Genomic DNA, 18,750 nt, shown 5'->3' with positions numbered 1-18,750 from the left:
CAGTGATGATGGATTCTAAAGTCAGATTGGATTAAACACCTGATTTTAAAAAATTAATGCTAAAAAGATTGTGTTGAATTAGATGATTCACTTTGGATGACTATGAGTAGCTGGCAGAATTAGTTTTTGTAATTAAAAATGTTAATCACCTTATTTTTTTAAGTTATTGAAGCCAACCAGTAAACTACTACTCATAAATTAGTAAGAATATAATAATATTGGGGGTGCCTGGGTGGGTCAGTCAGTTGAGTGTTTTCCTCTTGATTTTGGCTCAGGTCATGATCTCAGAGTTCTGGAATTGAGCCCCATGTTGGGGTCCGCATGTTAAACAGAGTCTGCTTGGTCCTCTCCCTCTGCTCCTCCCCCCACACCCCAACTCATTCTTTGTCTCTCTTAAATGAATGAATACAATCGTAAAAAAAAAAAAAAAAGAATATGATCATATTGGGTCTTATCCACAATGTTAATAGATTCTTAATCTCAGTCTCAAAGAATGTACTCTCAAATTTTCTTATTTTTGGTGTGACCTTTTGTCAGTATTTGAGTTTTATTTTATTTTGTTTCATTCTTAAGATTTTCTTATTTATTTGTCAGAGAGAGAGAGAGAGCACAAGCAGGGAGAGCAGCACGTGGAGGGAGAATCAGACTCCCGGCTGAGCAGGGAGCCAGATGCTGAACTCGATTCCAGGACCCTGGGATCATGACCTGAGCTGAAGGCAGATGTTTAACCGACTGAGCCACCAGGCATCCCTTATTTTTTAAGATGTATATTTTAAGGGTAATTTTGAAAAACAATTAAAATCTATATTTTAGTTTATACTGTAATAAGCTAATAGAAATTTACTAATGAGACATAATATACTTCCTTTCATTGTCTGTTATCTTTTTGAGGTATCCCTTACTCTACTAGCTTAGGGTTGTTTGAGTAAGTCTGTTTTCACCTTCACAGTTCTTTATTTTATGTATTTCATATCCCCAATTGGCTTTCTATTGTATTCAGCTCTCAGACCTTTTAATAATGTGCCCATTTGTTGTGTCCATCTTTTTAATAGATACTTTCTATCCCTGGTTCTAGCATTTATTTCCTTCAATTTCTGCAACCACAACAACATATAATGTTTCTGGGCACAAGAGAAACAGATGTAGTGTATTGATTGTGCTCTTTGCTGAGGTTATAGTTAATTAATCAGAAACTATAACTGATTTTTCCTTAAATATGTGGGGTTTTTAGTGTAAATAAATACTCTGTTAAACTAAGAATAACTATTAAAGGCTATCAACAACAACAAAAAAACAAAAGTTTCATGTAATTCTAAAATATATAATTTATAGTAACTTGTAAAAAATCCTGTGTATTTGTGTGTGTGTGTGTTTAAACAATATGCAGTAATTATTCATTCTTAACAACTTCGCTTATCCTAAACCAGTGGCTCAAACTCGAGTAGAACAAAGTAACTTTAAGCAATTTTCTAAAGTAAGATGGAGTATCTTTTTTTTTTTTTACCTATAAGAATACATAAGATAAGTCGAGCCAAACTGGTTTTAAAACTCGACTTTGGCATTTATCAATAGTATGATCTTGGACAAATCATCAAATCATTTATTTTTCTAAGCCTCGCTTTTACCATTTGTAAAATAGAGACAATGATACCTATTTTTTAAGTCTCTTGTGAGGATTAAATGAGAAAATGTATATAAAGTGGTTAGACCAGAACATGGTTCATAGAAAGCATCCAAAAAGTGGAACGGCTTTTATTATATAATTATTATAATTTTTATCATTATCATATCACCATAATTCTTAGTCTTATTTTTTGGAGATTACTTCTGAGATTTTAATAGACATCAAAAGTCTCCTTGATGATTTCACAGCCGCTACAACTTCCATTTAGTCAAATTAAAAAATATACTCTCAGTTTAGCACTTCTGTTTTCCCTTGGTTTGATACACGTCAGCTTATCTGTATCTCTGTGTCCACTTAAAGGCCTATTTTCTTTTCAGCTAAAAATGGAATCATCTGTTATATCCTTCTGCTAAGTCTGTGTTTCCCAATACCAACCTTATATAGGGGCATTTTGGTAAAATATACACTTGGTTTTTGTTGTTGTTTTTAAGGTGTTCTTTAGATATTTTCTAGAATTAACTGAAAATTGATTTTTATGAAAATGACCACTTTATAGCAATTTGTATTTGAAAAGAGGCATGAATGTTTTGGATCTTGCTGGCTATTTTAAAACAGTATTTCATTGCTGAAGTACTTTCTTTTGAAACCAGAATAAATGTTATCAATGTCACTAACAAGGGACTCCTGCACTCCTTTGACCTCCCAAAGGCAGTTTGCCTTGAGTTCTCACCAAAAAACACTGTCCTGGCAACGTGGCAACCTTACACTAGTAAGTATTTTCCAATTGTAAAAATATTGACAGGGGGGCGCCTGGGTGGCTCAGTGGGTTAAGCCGCTGCCTTCGGCTCAGGTCATGATCTCAGGGTCCTGGGATCGAGTCCCGCATCGGGGTCTCTGCTCAGCAGGGAGCCTGCTTCCCTCTCTCTCTCTGCCTGCTTCTCCGACTACTTGTGATTTCTCTCTGTCAAATAAATAAATAAAAATCTTTAAAAAAAAAAAAAATATTGACAGGACCAGTTCAGTTCAGTGGGGGGAATAAAAGAGAGAAAGTTTAAAACCTTATATGAAAGTAATTAATCGTCAGATAGTAAATAGTGTTTGTGAGTGTCTTCACTGAACAATGAATCTTGTATGGCCGCAATATGATGTACTTTAAGTAATTTGAAGGTATAGTAAGTAAGTGAAAAGATCCGTCATAAGATAGAGAAAAAGAAAAAGCTCAAGTGAATACCACTGGTTGGAGAAGGTCTCAAAAATTAAGGATAATAATGGCCCTTAAATGAAAAATATTTTAAATAATCATTGCCAGGTGGTGCCTGGGTGGCTCAGTGGGTTAAAACCTCTGCCTTCAGCTCAGGTCATGATCCCAGGGTCCTGGGATCGAGCCCCTCATTGGGCTCTCTGCTCAGCAGGGAGCCTGCTTCCCTTCCTCTCTCTCTGTCTGCCTCTCTACCTACTTGTGATCTCTGTCAAATAAATAAATAAATAAAATCTTTAAAAAAAAAAATCATTGCCAGTCAAGGGTGCCTGGATGGCTCAGTGGTATTAATCCTTCCTCTGCCTTCGTCTTGGGTCATGGTCTCAGGGTCCTGGGATGGAGCCCTACATCGGGCTCTCTGCTCAGCGGGGAGCCCCCCCCACCCCGCGTACCTGTGATCTCTCAAATAAATAAATAAAATCTTTAAAAGACAAATAAGTAAATAATTATTGTCACTCAAAGAGGAAGTAAATAGACACAATAGGTAAGAAATGCATATGGTGTGCCATTTTTTAACACATTTAAAGATAATATGTTATATGAACATTTTATATGAATGTGCTTCATAGGTGAATAATAATTTAGAACTGGTGTAGGGGCTTTTTAAACATGTTTTAATAACGTGGGCATATGTTAAGTTAAATATATTAACCCCTTGTTGGGTTATAAACCCTCTAGGTTTGTTCTTCCAAGAGGCATAGACTTGAATGAGTGTTCATTTTCAAGTAAATAAAAAGGAAATTGAGGATCATGAGTAGTTAATATAATTTTGTGTGTTTATGTGTGTGACTTACAGACATAAGATTTCATAATAACAGGGGTGTCTGGGTGGCTCAGTGGGTTAAGCCGCTGCCTTCGGCTCAGGTCATGATCTCAGGGTCCTGGGATCAAGTCCCGCATCGGGCTCTCTGCTTGGCAGGTAGCCTGCTTTCTCCTCTCTCTCTCTCTGCCTGCCTCTCTCCCTACTTGTGATCTCTCTCTGTCAAATAAATAAATAAAATCTTAAAAAAAAAAAAAGATTTCATAATAACAGAATTTAATCCATTTAACTGCAAACCATGTCAAACTTAATACAAGTTTCTTAAGTATTCTTAAAATCTATAGTAATTAACTCATTTCACAAATGCTAAACTTTTGCTCAAACAGCTGTCAAATTGTGGCTTTAGGAAGGGATGATTAAATCCATAATTAAAGTTAAAAGAAAAAGTTGATTCAAAGCAACTCTTTCACTTGATCTTTATAATCTTGTTCAAAGTTGTTCTTTGAAAGAATTCTTTTTACTACCGTTAGGAGACAATTACTGCAAAAAAATGTTTTTATTTTAGCTTCTAAAGATGGCACAGCTGGGATACCCAACCTACAACTTTATGATGTGAAAACTGGTACATGTTTGAAGTCTTTCATCCAGAAAAAAATGCAAAATTGGTAAATAAATGCTTTAAAATACTAATTATTTACAAAATATTTTAAATGTATTATATAATATTTTTTCTCAGGTACTAAAATAGAAAATAACTTATCCGACCAAAATCTAGATCTTGAGGGATTTTGTGTGTGGGAAAGTAACAGAGGAAAACTTGATCTTTCTTTTGTTTAGTATTTGAATGAAAGAGAATGGTGTCTTTCTAGTGCAAATGCTAATAACTAAAGCTATTGGGATCTGACTTGACATATTTATCAGTAATTTTCCTTAAATAGTAAGCAATATCAAACTTCAGCATGTTAACACTAAGGTTATACCTCTCTAAATTTTGTTCATACTCTTTCTTTTCAACATAGGTGTCCATCTTGGTCAGAAGATGAAACTGTCTGCGCCCGAAATGTTAACAACGAAGTTCACTTCTTTGAGAACAACAATTTTAGTATGGATATATGAACTAAGTTTATTATTTACTCTAAGTGTATATAGTTTTATTGCCTTATATAGCATCATAGGGTTCCCCTAAATACTGTTAATATTTTAATAATCATTGTTAAATTAATTCATTTGGATAACTTTTGTAAGTCTAAGTGCCAACTAAAATTCTACAACAAAGATTTTTTTATAATAAGCTTTTATTATCTAATAATTACTATTAAATTAAAACACTTGCATACTCTTTCTGTGTTTAGTTGCTATCAAAGTTCTGTGATATGGATTTTTTAAATGTTTTGTTATGTAGAATTTGAAACATAAAAGTCGACACCTAGTCCCAATAACTTTCAGTGCATTGCCAGTCCTGCCTCATCCATATATCTCTCTACCTAACATCTATCTCTCTTACTCTGCTAAAGTAAATCCTAGACATAGCATCATTTTACCTATAAGCATCTCAGTATATATCTTTGAGGATTAGGGCTCTTTAATTTTTTAAGACTTAGGCACAATACCATTATCACAGATTATAAAATATCTGGTCAGTATCCAAATTCTAATAATTGCAAATGTTACAATTTTTTTTTAAACTTGGACTCCAAATAAGGCTCCTCACATTGTAAATTGGTATATATATCTTTAAGTTTCTTTTAAGCTATTAATTCCCACTCCCATCTCCTCTGTCCCCCATTGAGATTTATTAGTAAAGAAACAAGGTTACTTGTCATATATTGTTCTCATAGTTGAATTTTGCTACTGTATCCTATCCTGTAGTTTACCATGTTCATCTGTCCCCTAAATAGCTACTTGGATCTAGAGCTGGTCAGCTTCAGATTCTTCTTTTTTGGGGTAACGAGGGTAAATCTACCTCATAAGCGGTGCTCAATTCTTTTATCAAGAAGCACATAACATCCTATGGTCTTTAATTTTGTAGGATTAGTTGACATTAATGTTCAGTGCTTGGATCCATTATTTTTTTTTTTTTTTTAAGATTTTATTTATTTATTTGACAGAGAGAAATCACAAGTAGTCGGAGAGGCAGGCAGAGAGAGAGAGAGGGAAGCAGGCTCCCTGCTGAGCAGAGAGCCCGATGCGGGACTCGATCCCAGGACCCTGAGATCATGACCTGAGCCGAAGGCAGCGGCTTAACCCACTGAGCCACCCAAGCGTCCCTGGATCCATTATTTTATGAGTGGTTGCAAATTGATGTTCAAAGTCTCCCCAGCTCCCCTGTCACTTATAAGCTACATTACTTTTATAAAGAGAAATTCCTCCATCTACTACTTGGTTACCTAGTGGGACCAATTTTAAAAGAAAGAACACTGTTTTCTTAAAATCATCAGTGGGAGTTAGATGTGCAGTCCCATTACTCACCAAGGTCACCCAGCTAGTAAGTGACTGGGTAGGAATTCAAATCTAGGTCTGTGTTGTTCCCACTCCACATTTTTCCACCGTACGCCTTACCTACATGAGACTGTAATGAATAGTATCAATGTGTAGTTAAGTTAATCTTTTATAATGCATTCAGAATTGATCATGTTCCTATTAGCTTCTCTCGTCCATCTAGCACTGTTTGCTTTTTTTCAGACACAATTGCAAATAAATTGCATTTGCAAAAAATTAATGATTTTGTGTTATCGCCTGGACCCCAACCATATAAGGTAATTTCTTTGTTTTTGTTCATGTGGAATGTGATTAAACTTTTTCCTGGTTCTTAGTGACTGTAAAAACATGTCCATCTTAGTTTACATGCCTGAAAAAACTAAGTAATGATTTATATGTGTGTATTTCAGGTGGCTGTCTATGTTCCGGGAAGTAAGGGTGCACCTTCATTTGTTAGATTGTATCAGTACCCTAATTTTGATGGACCTCATGCAGCTTTAGCTAATAAAAGTTTCTTTAAAGCTGATAAGGTTACAATGCTATGGAATAAAAAAGGTATGATAATTATATTTCATTTATGAAATATTGACATATTCCTGTATATTTAGAAAAAAAGAATAGCGATGCTTATTTAATGAAAATGTGCTCTGTTACATTTTTTGGAATTTTTTTCTTATCAATATTAGGTTAATTTGTGTTTTAAATCTAACTAAAGTTTTTACTATTATAGCTACTGCTGTGTTAGTAATAGCTAGTACAGATGTTGACAAAACAGGAGCGTCCTACTATGGGGAACAAACACTGCACTACATTGCAGCAAATGGAGAAAGTGCTGTTGTGCAATTGCGTGAGTATTCATTTGTCTTCTTATGATAAAACAATAGAGCACTATGCCATAAAAAGGATCTAATGCAAATTCTTGATCACATGACAAAACTCAAATATTTTAATAACCTTTAAAGTAAAATTTCTCTTAATTAACAAACCTAAAATCATCCCCAAAAATAGATTATTTTGACAAAATCCAGTTTATTTGGTTCTGGGGAACTTGTCGAGTGAGGTAATTTCATTGTAGTACTCTCTAGGGACTTGCTTATTATGACAGTAAGTTGGTCTAGTGAGTTTAGCACTGTCTTCAGAACTAAGGAATGTTACCATTTCATCTTTTGTTTTGATGAGCTAAATTACTGAGATTATTACAGTTCTAAAATTCTGGCAACTCCTTGACTTTTCTTTGCTTTTTTTTTTTTTTTTTTAAGATTTTATTTATTTATTTGACAGAGAGAGATCACAAGTAGGCAGGGAGTTAGGCAGAGAGAGAAGGGGAAGCAGGCTTCCCGCTGAGCAGAGAGCCCGGTGCGGGGCTCAATCCCAGGACACTGAGATCATGACCTGAGCCAAAGGCAGCGGCTCAATCCACTGAGCCACCCAGGCGCCCCTGACTTTTCATTTTGAACATGTAAAAGTAAGGTACTTCCTTATAAAAAACTTCCTTATAAAAGAAAAACTTTGTATTCCCTCTGAAGTCATCAAGGATTCTACTATAATTTAATATTGTGGAAGACCTAGTCAGTGTAACTGATCAAAAGAATAAATATACAGTTCTGAAAGGAGAAAACAGAATCATATCTGTGCATGTACATGAAGTCACAGTATAAATAGCCACTTGAAAAACATAATGAAAGGAAAGATCCCATAGAAACTAACAAAAGGCAAGAAATACATAGGACTAATGGGAAGAAAACTTCAAAACTTCTAAGAGGCAAAATGTGACCTTTATTAAGAAGAGTTTCATAGGGGCACCTGGGCGGCTCGTAGCATCAAGCTCCCTACTCAGCCAGGAGCCTGCCCTCTCCTGCTCCCCCTGCTTGTGCTTGCTCTCCCTGTCAAATAAATAAATAAAATCTTTTAAAAAAATACAAGTGTTTATGAAGATGTCATTTCTCTCCAAATTAACCTAAAAATTAAAAAGCCAGGGTTTGTTGTCTTTTTTTTTTTTTTTAAACTAGATAAACTGGTCCTAAAGTTGATTTTTTTTCTCTTTTTTTCTAATCTTTTTTCTTTAATTTATTTGAGAGAGAGAATGAATGAGCATGAGCAGGTGGAGAGGCAGAGGGAGAAGGACAAGCAAACACCCAGCTAAGCAGGGAACCTAAGACAGGGCTCATTCACAGGACCTTGAGATCATGATCTGAACTCAAGTCTGATGTTTAATTGATCTGCCACTCAGGCACCCTAACCTTCTCTTCTAATCTTGAAAGTGAAAAGATTTTCAAACATGGCAGAAGAATAAAGGAAAGCAAATATATAAAATACAGATTTCTACATAGGAGGAAGAAAAGCCCATAAATTAAGCAAAACAAAAAAAAAAATTGGGGAAAAATTTTTAGACAGACAAGAGATAAATGTGAGAAAGGTGAATTTTGTTACTCTATGAAGTAAATCAGTAAAAGAACAATAACTGGAGAGAAAAATAAGCATGGGACAGTAAAAAACAGTCCACAGAAAAACGAAATTATGTATAAATATATTAAAAGGTACTTAGTTTATAATAAAAGAAATAGAAAGGTTTTTCTCTTAGTAGCTTGGCAAAGATAAAAGTATGAAACTACACAGCGTGAGGGAGACTGAGGGGAAAATATGTACACTCAAGAACTGCTCAAAAAAAAAAAAAAGAACTGCTCATGGGGCACCTGGGTGGCTCAGTCAGAAAAGCATGTGATTCTTGATCTTGGGTTGAGAGTTCAAACCCCACACTGGGATTAAAGATTGCAAAAAAAAAAGTTAATAATCTTTAAAAAAAAATGCTTTCGATAGTGTAAAGTGGTACAGCTTCTCTGAGGGGCATTTTGGCTTTATCAAGTAAATGTACATAACCTTTGAGCAGCCAGGTTCACTCCTGCAGATGTATTTGTATACACTCATAGTTGAGAGTATACAGGAATATATTACCACTGGAAGAGTGAGGCAGATCTTAATGTGCTCATGTGGAAAAATCTCCAAGATAGAGTACTAAATGAAACAGCAAAGAACTTCAGTGTGAGTGTATATGTGTATTCAAGAGAGATGCTTAATTTCAACAAAAATATTTTGAAAGAATATACAAAGAATATAACAGAAGGTTGCCTTTGTGTGGAGGGACTTATTTTGTGGCATATCATTTTATATAATTTGTATTTTTATTACTATGTCCCTATATTACCTCTTCTAATGAAAACTAGCTTATTAGTAGGACTAATAATATATGTTTCTATGAGCCTACATTGCCAAAATATTTAAAAGAAATTAAGATAAAGCATTAATTGCCATAGTATATCATATAATACTTTAATTGTAACATATCTTGAAATTTTTGGATTTTTTTTTACTGTTTGACATGTTTATAAGTATTATACAGTTATAACTTGGCTAATAAATATTGTATTCATGTAATGATTTATTGCTAATTTGGGTCTTTTATTTTTTTTCTAGCAAAAAATGGCCCCATTTATGATGTTGTTTGGAATTCTAGTTCTACTGAGTTTTGTGCTGTTTATGGTTTTATGCCTGCCAAAGCAACAATTTTCAACTTGAAATGTGATCCTGTGTTTGACTTTGGAACTGGTCCCCGTAATGCTGCCTACTATAGCCCACATGGACATATACTAGTACTGGCTGGATTTGGAAATCTGAGGGGACAAATGGAAGTATGGGATGTTAAAAACTACAAACTTATTTCTAAACCAGTAGCCTCTGATTCTACCTATTTTGCTTGGTGCCCTGATGGTGAGCATATCTTAACAGCCACGTGTGCTCCCAGGTTACGTGTTAATAATGGGTACAAGATTTGGCATTATACTGGCTCTGTCTTGCACAAGTATGATGTCCCGTCAAATGGAGAATTATGGCAGGTTTCTTGGCAGCCATTTTTAGATGGAATATTTCCAGTAAAAGCAATAACTTACCAAGCAGTTCCAAGTGATGTACCCAGTGAAGAACCTAAAGCTGCAACAGCTTACAGACCCCCAGCTTTAAGAAATAAGCCAATCACCAATTCCAAACTGGTAAGCAGTTTTACTACTTTGGTGGGAAAAGATTTTTCAGTGCGTGGAGTTCTGGAGACCTTTTTCTCATGCATTTTCTTGCGTTACTTAGTACCTGATTAGAATATAAACCCTAGAGTAGAAATCATGGAGGACCTACTGCTGAAGATCATGAACAGCTAGCATTGTCAAGTTGACAAAGTAGCAATTGAAAGCAGTTCACGTTTTACGTATGTGGGAAAGAGAACGGAGTATAACATACTGGCTTTATTGAGATCATGGGCTCAAATTCAGATGCTTGTCAGGCGAGGCTGGTAATGTAAGGCTTTGGTGACTGGGGAAGAATGCAGGGGAGAGACCATGCCCTCTTTAAAGGCCACCGCAACTACACAGCAGCAGCTGATTGTTTCCATAGGAGATTTGGGCACAGTTTGCCAAAATGTCTGATTTTTCAAGACAGAACAAGTCTGGATGTTTACATAAAATTTCTCAATTTTTAAAACACTGTTGGTCAGACAAAACGTATTTGTTTTCCTTAGGCTGTTGGTTCCCATCTATATCATAAATTTAGGACCAGAGCATTGGTCAGATTCTGATATGCTTTAAAATGTTAGCATCTCAGAGCTCAGAGAAGCATTTACTAATGACCTGAGTCTCTGGGATGAGGTTAAGGAATGAAGCTGTTCTGCAAGAATGAACAATAATATTATTAGTATTATAGTGGTGACCATACAATCAGTGTAAGTTGGAACCAAGTAAACAGGGCTATATAATAGTCACTTAACTATTAGGCAGTCAGGGAAGTAGATACTTTTTCAGAGGATAAATATTCCTATGCCTCCCTCATGCCACTCCTAACCCTCTCAAAAAACAAAAGAATAGCCATCCTCCACAAAACCTAGCAGTAGTCTGTAACTTCTTGACTTCATTGAAGTGTCCTGTTTAAACATCCTTTTGTATTATTTACTAAAAACATAAAAATACATGAACAAATTAAGCCCCACTTATGATACTTGGCATTTAGAATAAAAAAAGAGAGCTACAGTAGTCTTTGGATTTGTCTTATTCTCTATATTAAAATGTTCCTTGCCTAAGATAAAAACAGAAACAGCCTCAACATATCCTGGCTTCTAAATATCTGTAAGGTTGCACAAGAGTAATAAATTTTAAGTCAATATGTATTTTTATTCTCTGATTCATAAAACTAATTTGTTTTGATAGGGAGAGGAAGAGAAAGATAAACTTTGAAAATAGTGATAAAACTTGGTAAGAACTTCTAAAAAACCAGCATTGTTGTAACATTTAAGATTTCCACTAAATTTTTGTTTTTGTATGTGACATGGTGATTATGTGATCCTATCAAATCATTTTAGTTGAAGGAATTATATGTCCAGTGAGAAAGTTTTGTTTGTATCAAATTCTAGAAATGAGCTAAGTGGCAAAAAAAATAGTCAAGAAATTAATAGAAACAAAGACATTCTTGTAAATAACTTCACAAGGGAGGAGGGTTAGATAGCAAAAGGGACAAAAAAGAGATGGGATTTTCTCTCAAGAAAAAACTTCCTAGCTTTTTTTATAAATAAAAATTCACAAATGAATTCTACTTAAGTATTTCTTGGCTTTCCAAAAAACCTTCACTTTTATAGTGTACTCATTAAAACAGTCTGGTAATAATTGACATAAATGAAAAAACAAATTTTATTAACAGAGATGAAATTGTGGTGGGCACAGTACTATGGCCAGAAAAGCTCATGATCCGTAGTAGCCATGTGGATTTTTTGTGTGTCTGAAATGAAAGTCTGTCAGTGATTACATAGTGTTCATGGTATAGAAGAGCCTTATTACTCATCCTTCCTTACATCATTTTTAATTGCTTTGTCATTTTTTTTTTTACGTTCTCATGACTAGAAGCTTCTCACCCAAAGCAAGGTACTGTAGGAAAGCCCACTATGGAAAGAATTTTGATGTATAAAACACATGTTCAGCAAATACTGCTATGTCTTAACTAATATTGTATGCAGTGTGGATAACAAAGAATTGAAAGAGAATTGCCATCAAATTGTCTGTTCTACAAATACTCAGTTACTTCAGGTAGAGCATGTACACACCGAGAACTTTGATGACCTGAAATAGTTGATGCAGCTAAGATAAAGTCACAGTATGGTTTCTTATTTCTTCCTCCTGTACCTTCAGTGTTTGAGCCCTGCCCATCTCCTTAGAGCACTTACAAGTACCACAGGGGTCTGATATCTAGTACTTAGGAAACTTCATAGAGAACTGGTTCTTTAGATGTGCCGAGTATGATAGAGTGTAAGAGACAGTTAACACTGAGATAACAGCAGTTTGGAGGGAAATCAATAAGTAAACATGAGCCTGATAAGAAGCTGTGCTGCAACCACGCATGCTTCATGTGGCCTCCAGCAACTGTGGAGATGACTTAAACCTGTGTATATATATTTTTTATTGAAATATAACTGACATGTAGAATGATAAGATATTTAAGTATACATCATGGTGATTTGATACATGTATATATTGTGAGATATAGTTAATCTAGTTAATTAATGAATCTACCACCTCATTATAGTTTATTTATTGTGGTGAGAACATTTGAGTTCTTAGCAAATTTCAGCAATTTCAGTTATATGATACAGTGTTGTTAACCATAGTCACCATGTTCTATGCTAGCTTCTCCTTGATCCTATCCTTAAGTGATCCTTTCTGTTGTGGAATATAGTTGATGAATGGTTATATAAATATCTCCTGATGGAAATGATTTTCTCTTTTTATTATTATAGTCTGACCAGTTATTTAGTTTTTTGTGAGCTTCTTCATTATGTTAATCCTGGATTTCCAAATATACAGTTACCACTTGCTGTTTGTTTGGATGTTTTTTCCTTCTGATCTGTTTTAGTTTTTAATTTGCTTTTATTTTTAATCTTCTAATCTCTGATTTTGCATGTAAAGACCTCGCAAGTAATTCTTTGTGTAAAGAAAGCAAATGAGGGGCGCCTGGGTGGCTCAGTGGGTTAAGCCGCTGCCTTCGGCTCGGGTCATGATCTCAGGGTCCTGGGATCGAGTCCCGCATCGGGCTCTCTGCTCAGCAGGGAGCCTGCTTCCCTCTCTCTCTCTCTCTGCCTGCCTCTCCATCTACTTGTGATTTCTCTCTGTCAAATAAATAAATAAAATCTTTAAAAAAAAAAAAAAAAAGAAAGCAAATGAGGTAACTGGGTTTCAGTTGGCAGTAGTCAGGTCCAAAAAGAGCCTGGAAGAAGCTGTTGTTAGTATCTGATTTCCTATGAAGCATGTGTCAGTAGTAATACTAAGAAAAGTTCCATTGTTTTAACGAAACTATACTGTGTTTTGCCAGCACTGTATAACTGAAAGACATCATATATCCACTAATAATAAGATCCTCATTAAATCCATCCTGATAGTTAGAATGTGCCTACTACTGAGTTTTAAAATATCCTTTGCCAGTGATCTTAAATTTAATAAAATACATTTATCCCACAGTAACAAAATTGTATAATTTCTGATACATGTTTTTAAAAACATGGATTCCATTTCACAGTTGTTTCTTTTACATTTTCCACAGCATGAGGAGGAACCACCTCAGAATATGAAACCACAAGCAGGAAGTGATAAGCCATTATCAAAAACAGCCCTTAAAAATCAAAGGAAGCATGAGGCTAAGAAAGCTGCGAAACAGGTATTTGGGGCACTAATCTTTTTGAAACAAAATAAAACCAGTTAAATTAGCTTAATTTAAGCCTCAAAGTTTAAAGATTGTAGTCCTAAAGACTTGACTATTGTGGGTTTTTTTGGTGTGTGTGCGTGTTTTTTTCTTTTAAGATTTATTTATTTGAAAGCAAGTGTATGTACATGCACATGAGCAGGGGCAAGGGCCAAGGAGAAGGGAGAGAGAGAATCCTCAAGCAGACTCCCCTGCTGAGCATGGAGCTGGACAACACGGAGCTTGATCCCAGGACCCTGAGATCATGATCAGAGCCCAGTTCAGAAGCTGGCCACTTAGCCATCTGAACCACCCAGGCACCCTAAGATTTGACTACTGTGTTGTAAAATGTAATTGAAGTTAGACTTAAATAGTGAGAATGTCTTTCTTTTGTATTTGCCCATGATTTTCTGGGTAGTTCTGTTTATATAATGAGGCAGTGAGGGAACTGGATCTTAAAACCCGAAACCTTAATGGGATTATGTGGTATGTTACTTGTTATAGACCCTTCTGTTGGAGTGTGAAGTGGTATGGTTTGCTCTCTGAAAGCATGTTTGTTAAGAGAGATCAGAAATTATATGACCATAAAGCCATTTTGTTACTCAGTATTATATTACTGTAGGAAATTGTTCAACTGGGAGTCTAAACAACAGAAGTACCCAAAACAATGGAATTGTTCTAAAATAATTTTTATGTGGTTTTATTTTATTTTATTTTTTAAGATTTTTATTTATTTGACAGAGACACAGTGAGAAAGGGAACACAAGCGGAGGAGGGGGAGTGGGAGAAGCAGGCTCCCTACCAGCAGGGAGCCCGTTGCGGGGCTCGATCCCAAAACCCTGGGATCATGACCTGAGCTGAAGGCAGATGCTTAATGACTGAGCCACCCAGGCACCCCTTTTCTAAGTGACTTTATAGTTAAATTACACCAGTGTAATAATTGATAAATGACGATTGTATATGGCTTACGGTGATATTGCAGTCAGCCAAGCTAGGAGTATCTGGTTAGTGAAGTCATCATGATCATATTTTAAGATTCAGATAATGCAGTCTTGCTGGTAATGCTGGAATTTTGACATATCTAGGTTGCTTATGTTTTGGTAGGGAGTTCCTATTTTAAGTCATAGAATTGTATTATGCAACCAGTCTGCTAAAATCTGAGCTTAAAAAAAAAATCAGTGTGCTCTTTTGTACTTGATATATTTCATCTCCAGAGATAATCTTTAAATAGGTCAGGTTTAGGTCATTCTAAGTATAATGATCTATTCCATGTATTTGACTTGTATAAAAGCAGGAATTGTCCTTTCATCAGTGTGAGTAGAAATCCCTTACTGGCCCTGAATATTACAAGTTAGTAGTATCCTTTTAAGTGCTGGTAGATTAGAGTTCTTTTTTTTTTTTCCTAGCTAATATTTTCAGGCATAACTGACAAAAATTTTTAAGTGTACAATGTGATAAGCTGTTATAGGCAAACATTGTGAAAAGATGCCCACAATTGAGTTTATTAACACATCCATCACTTTACATATTTGCTTTTTGAGAGGTGAGGACACTGAAATTCTACTCTTTAGCAAACTTCAGTTATCCAATACAGTATTATCAGCTGTGGTCACGTTATATATTAGATCCTCAGACTTTATTCATCTTGTAATTGGAAGTTTGTATCCTTTTACCAGTCTGTCCCCATTCCCCCCACTCCATAGCCTCTGGCAACCACCATTCTACTCTTTGTTTCTAAGAGTTTTACTTTATTTTTAATAGATTCCACATATGGGACGCCTGGGTGGCTCAGTTGGTTGAGCAGCTGCCTTCGGCTCAGGTCATGATCCCAGCGTCCTGGGATCGAGTCCCACATCGGGCTCCTTGCTCCATGGGGAGTCTGCTTCTCCCTCTGACTCTGCCTTCCACTCTGTCTGCCTGTGCTCGCTCTCCCTCTGAAAAATAAATAAATAAAATCTTTAAAAAAAAAAAAAATAGATTCCACATATAAGTGATACCATGCAGTATTTTCTTTCACAGTCTGGTTTATTTCACTTAGCATAATCCCACCATGTTCATTCATATTATTGCAAATGGGAGGATTTCCTTTTTTTTCCTTCAAATATTTATTTGTTTATTTGAGAGAGATTGGGAGTATGCACTTAAGAGAACACAAGCAGGGGGAGCGGCAGAGGGAGAGAGAGAAGCAGACTCCCCACTGAGCAAGGAGCCCGAAGTGAGGCTCAATCCCAGGACCTCAGGATTGTAACCTGAACTGAAGGCAGACGCTTAACCAACTGAGCTACCCAGGTGCCCCTGAATAATAGTCCATTTTATATGTATATTCCACATTTTCTTTATCATTCATCCATTGATGGACACTTTAGGTTATTTCCACCTTGGCTATTGTGAATAATGCTGCAATGAACACAATATAGGTATCTCTTTGAGATAATGATTTTGTTTCCTTTGGTATATCTCCAGAAATGGGATTACAGAGTCATATAGTAGCTCTGTTTTTAGTTTTCTGAGGAACCTCCAATCTGCCCATAGTGGCAGTATAGGATTCCTTCTCGTTGAGATGGAAGGGCTTTCTGAAGCCCACTCAACTTAAGAATCTTATTTTTGTAAATGGTGTTTCTTCCTCTTTATTATAAGATTATTTATTTATGGGGGCACCTGGTTGGCTCAGTGGGTTAAGCCTCTGCCTTCACCTCAGGTCATGATCCCAGGGTCCTGGGATCAAGCCTCACATCAGGCTCTTTGCTCAGCAGGGAGCCTGCGTCCTCCTCTCTCTGCCTACTTGTGATCTCTGCCTGTCAAATAAATAAATAAATAAGAAAAAAGAAAAAAAAGATTATTTTAAAAGATTTTCTTTAAATTTTTATTTAAGTTCCCATTAGTTAACACACAGTATAATGTTTCAGGTGTACAATGCAGTGATTCAGCACTTCCATATATTACCCAGTGCTCATCACAACAAATGCCCTCCTTAACCCGCATCACCTATTTAACCCATCTACCCCACCTCCCCTCTGGTAACCAGCAGTTTGTTCTCTATAGTTCAGAGTCTGTTTCTTGGTTTGCCACTTTCTCTGTCTCTTTTCCCTTTGCTTGTTTGTTTGGTTTCTTAAATTCCACATCTGAGTGAAATTATATGGTGTTTGACTCTGACTTACCTCACTTAGTGTGATACTCTCTAGCTCCATCTGTGTCATTGCAAATGGCAAGATTCATTCTTTTTTATGGCTCATAAGTCCATTGTATATATATACCACATCATCTTTATCCATTCATCAGTTGACGGACACTTGGGTGGGCTATTTGCATAATTGGCTCTTGTAGGTAATGCTGCTATAAGCATTGGGGTGTATGTATCCCGTTGAATTAGTATTTTTGTATTCTTTGGGTAAATACCTAGTAGTGTGTTTGCTGTATCTTAGGGTAGCTCTATTTTTAACTTTTGGAGGAAACTCCATACTGTTTTCCAGAGTGGCTGCACTAGTTTGCATTCCCACCATCAGCGCGAGTATTCCCCCTTCTCCACATCCTCGCCAACACCTATTCTTTCTTGTGTTGTTGATTTTAGCCATTCTGACAGGTGTGGGGCGATATCTCATTGTGGTTTCGATTTGTGTTTCCCTGATGATGAGTGATGTTGAGCATCTTTTCATGTTTCTGTTGGCCATCTGTATGTCATCTTTGGGAAAATGTCTATTGAAATGGATGGTTGGAGTTAGTTAATGTCGTGTGATAGAACAAAGGTAAATGGTCCGTGACAATAGCTACTTTCTCAGCCCTGACTCTTGAGTTAAGTAATCAAAGATAAAGGAGTTAGAGACATATAATCTAACCAAGTGCTTTTATAAACTAGTGATGACTTTATAAGCTTATGAACTCTACCAAAAGGAATTGAACCTAAGAATTTAATCTTACCATATATATATTGTTTTTAGAGAATGACCAGAATTTAAGTATAATAATGCAGACATTTTAACTTATTCTTGGTTTTCAAAAATATGGTAGAAAGTTAAATTTCATATTTCGCTTAGTAGTTTTTCACATGTATTGACATTAGTCTTCTTTCCTAGAAGAAAATTTTTCTCAGCTCTTTGAAAACTAAATTTTAAAAATACTTACTTGATATCAGAAATGATTTTTTTTTCAAGATTTTATTTATTTATTCATGAGGTACAGAGAGAGAAACAGAGGGAGAAGCAGGCTCTCACTGAGCAGAGAGTCTGATGCAGGACTCAATCCCAGGACCCCGGAATCATGACCTGAGCCGAAGGCAGGTGCTTAACCATCTGAGCCATCCAGGTGCCCCAGAAGTGAATTTTGATAGGCGCAGTACCTCTCTTCCCCTTTTACTCACTCTTCTTTAGTTTTCTATTATGAAAGTACCAAACTACATATTATTAGAATAAATAGGCTTCTTAGGAGAAGAATCTAAACAGTTTCTTTCTATTTATTAAAGTGCTTGCTCAGTAATGCATTTTCACATGGAAGGTTAGAAGTTAATATTTGTTGAACTGGAATATACAAAAAGTACAACTAACATGCTTTAAAAAGAAAAAGTGACTCCAGTTCTATGCTCTCCAAAAACTCTCAGGCAAATATTTCTAGATACGAGTGATACCATGTTTCATGTCCCCCTAGGATGCTTTGGTATTCAGAGCATTTTACCCAGAAATCTGAGTAAGAGTTGTGGCCTTGGGGCTTTATGTATTCTACTGGGAACTCTATAAGGAAGAAATAGAAGTTCTGTCTTGGGGCTAATAAAGCCTTAAGTAACCTTTTACCCCCCCCCTTGTAAAAATGTATGTCTTGTCATAATTACAAAAGCAGAGTAGTTCTTTGACTACTTCATTTATTTAGCATGTGCCATAAAGC

General features: G+C 35.8%; 1 protein-coding gene across 6 annotated transcripts in view; it reads left to right on the top strand.

The window, feature by feature from the left end:
- EIF2A (eukaryotic translation initiation factor 2A) overlaps window positions 1-18,750 on the top strand; it is a 35,685-nt gene that overhangs the window by 13,745 nt on the left and 3,190 nt on the right. For 3 of the 6 annotated variants that reach the window (XM_059163772.1, XM_059163771.1, XM_059163773.1), the window contains 7 exons: window positions 4,208-4,307; window positions 4,662-4,744; window positions 6,325-6,398; window positions 6,531-6,675; window positions 6,851-6,967; window positions 9,592-10,163; window positions 13,741-13,854. In XM_059163772.1, coding sequence (XP_059019755.1) covers window positions 4,208-4,307; window positions 4,662-4,744; window positions 6,325-6,398; window positions 6,531-6,675; window positions 6,851-6,967; window positions 9,592-10,163; window positions 13,741-13,854 — 1,205 coding nt within the window. Of the gene's footprint in view, window positions 1-2,274; window positions 2,394-4,207; window positions 4,308-4,661; window positions 4,745-6,324; window positions 6,399-6,530; window positions 6,676-6,850; window positions 6,968-9,591; window positions 10,164-13,740; window positions 13,855-18,750 lie in introns of all 6 variants that reach the window. The other 3 variants (XM_059163769.1, XM_059163768.1, XM_059163770.1) reach the window with 2 other exon arrangements.

This window comes from Mustela lutreola, chromosome 2, assembly GCF_030435805.1.
Source record: "Mustela lutreola isolate mMusLut2 chromosome 2, mMusLut2.pri, whole genome shotgun sequence".
NCBI classification, from domain to species: Eukaryota; Metazoa; Chordata; class Mammalia; order Carnivora; family Mustelidae; genus Mustela; species Mustela lutreola.
The sequence above is the reverse complement of the archived record's forward strand: the minus strand, read 5'-3'. Positions and strand labels throughout refer to the sequence as shown.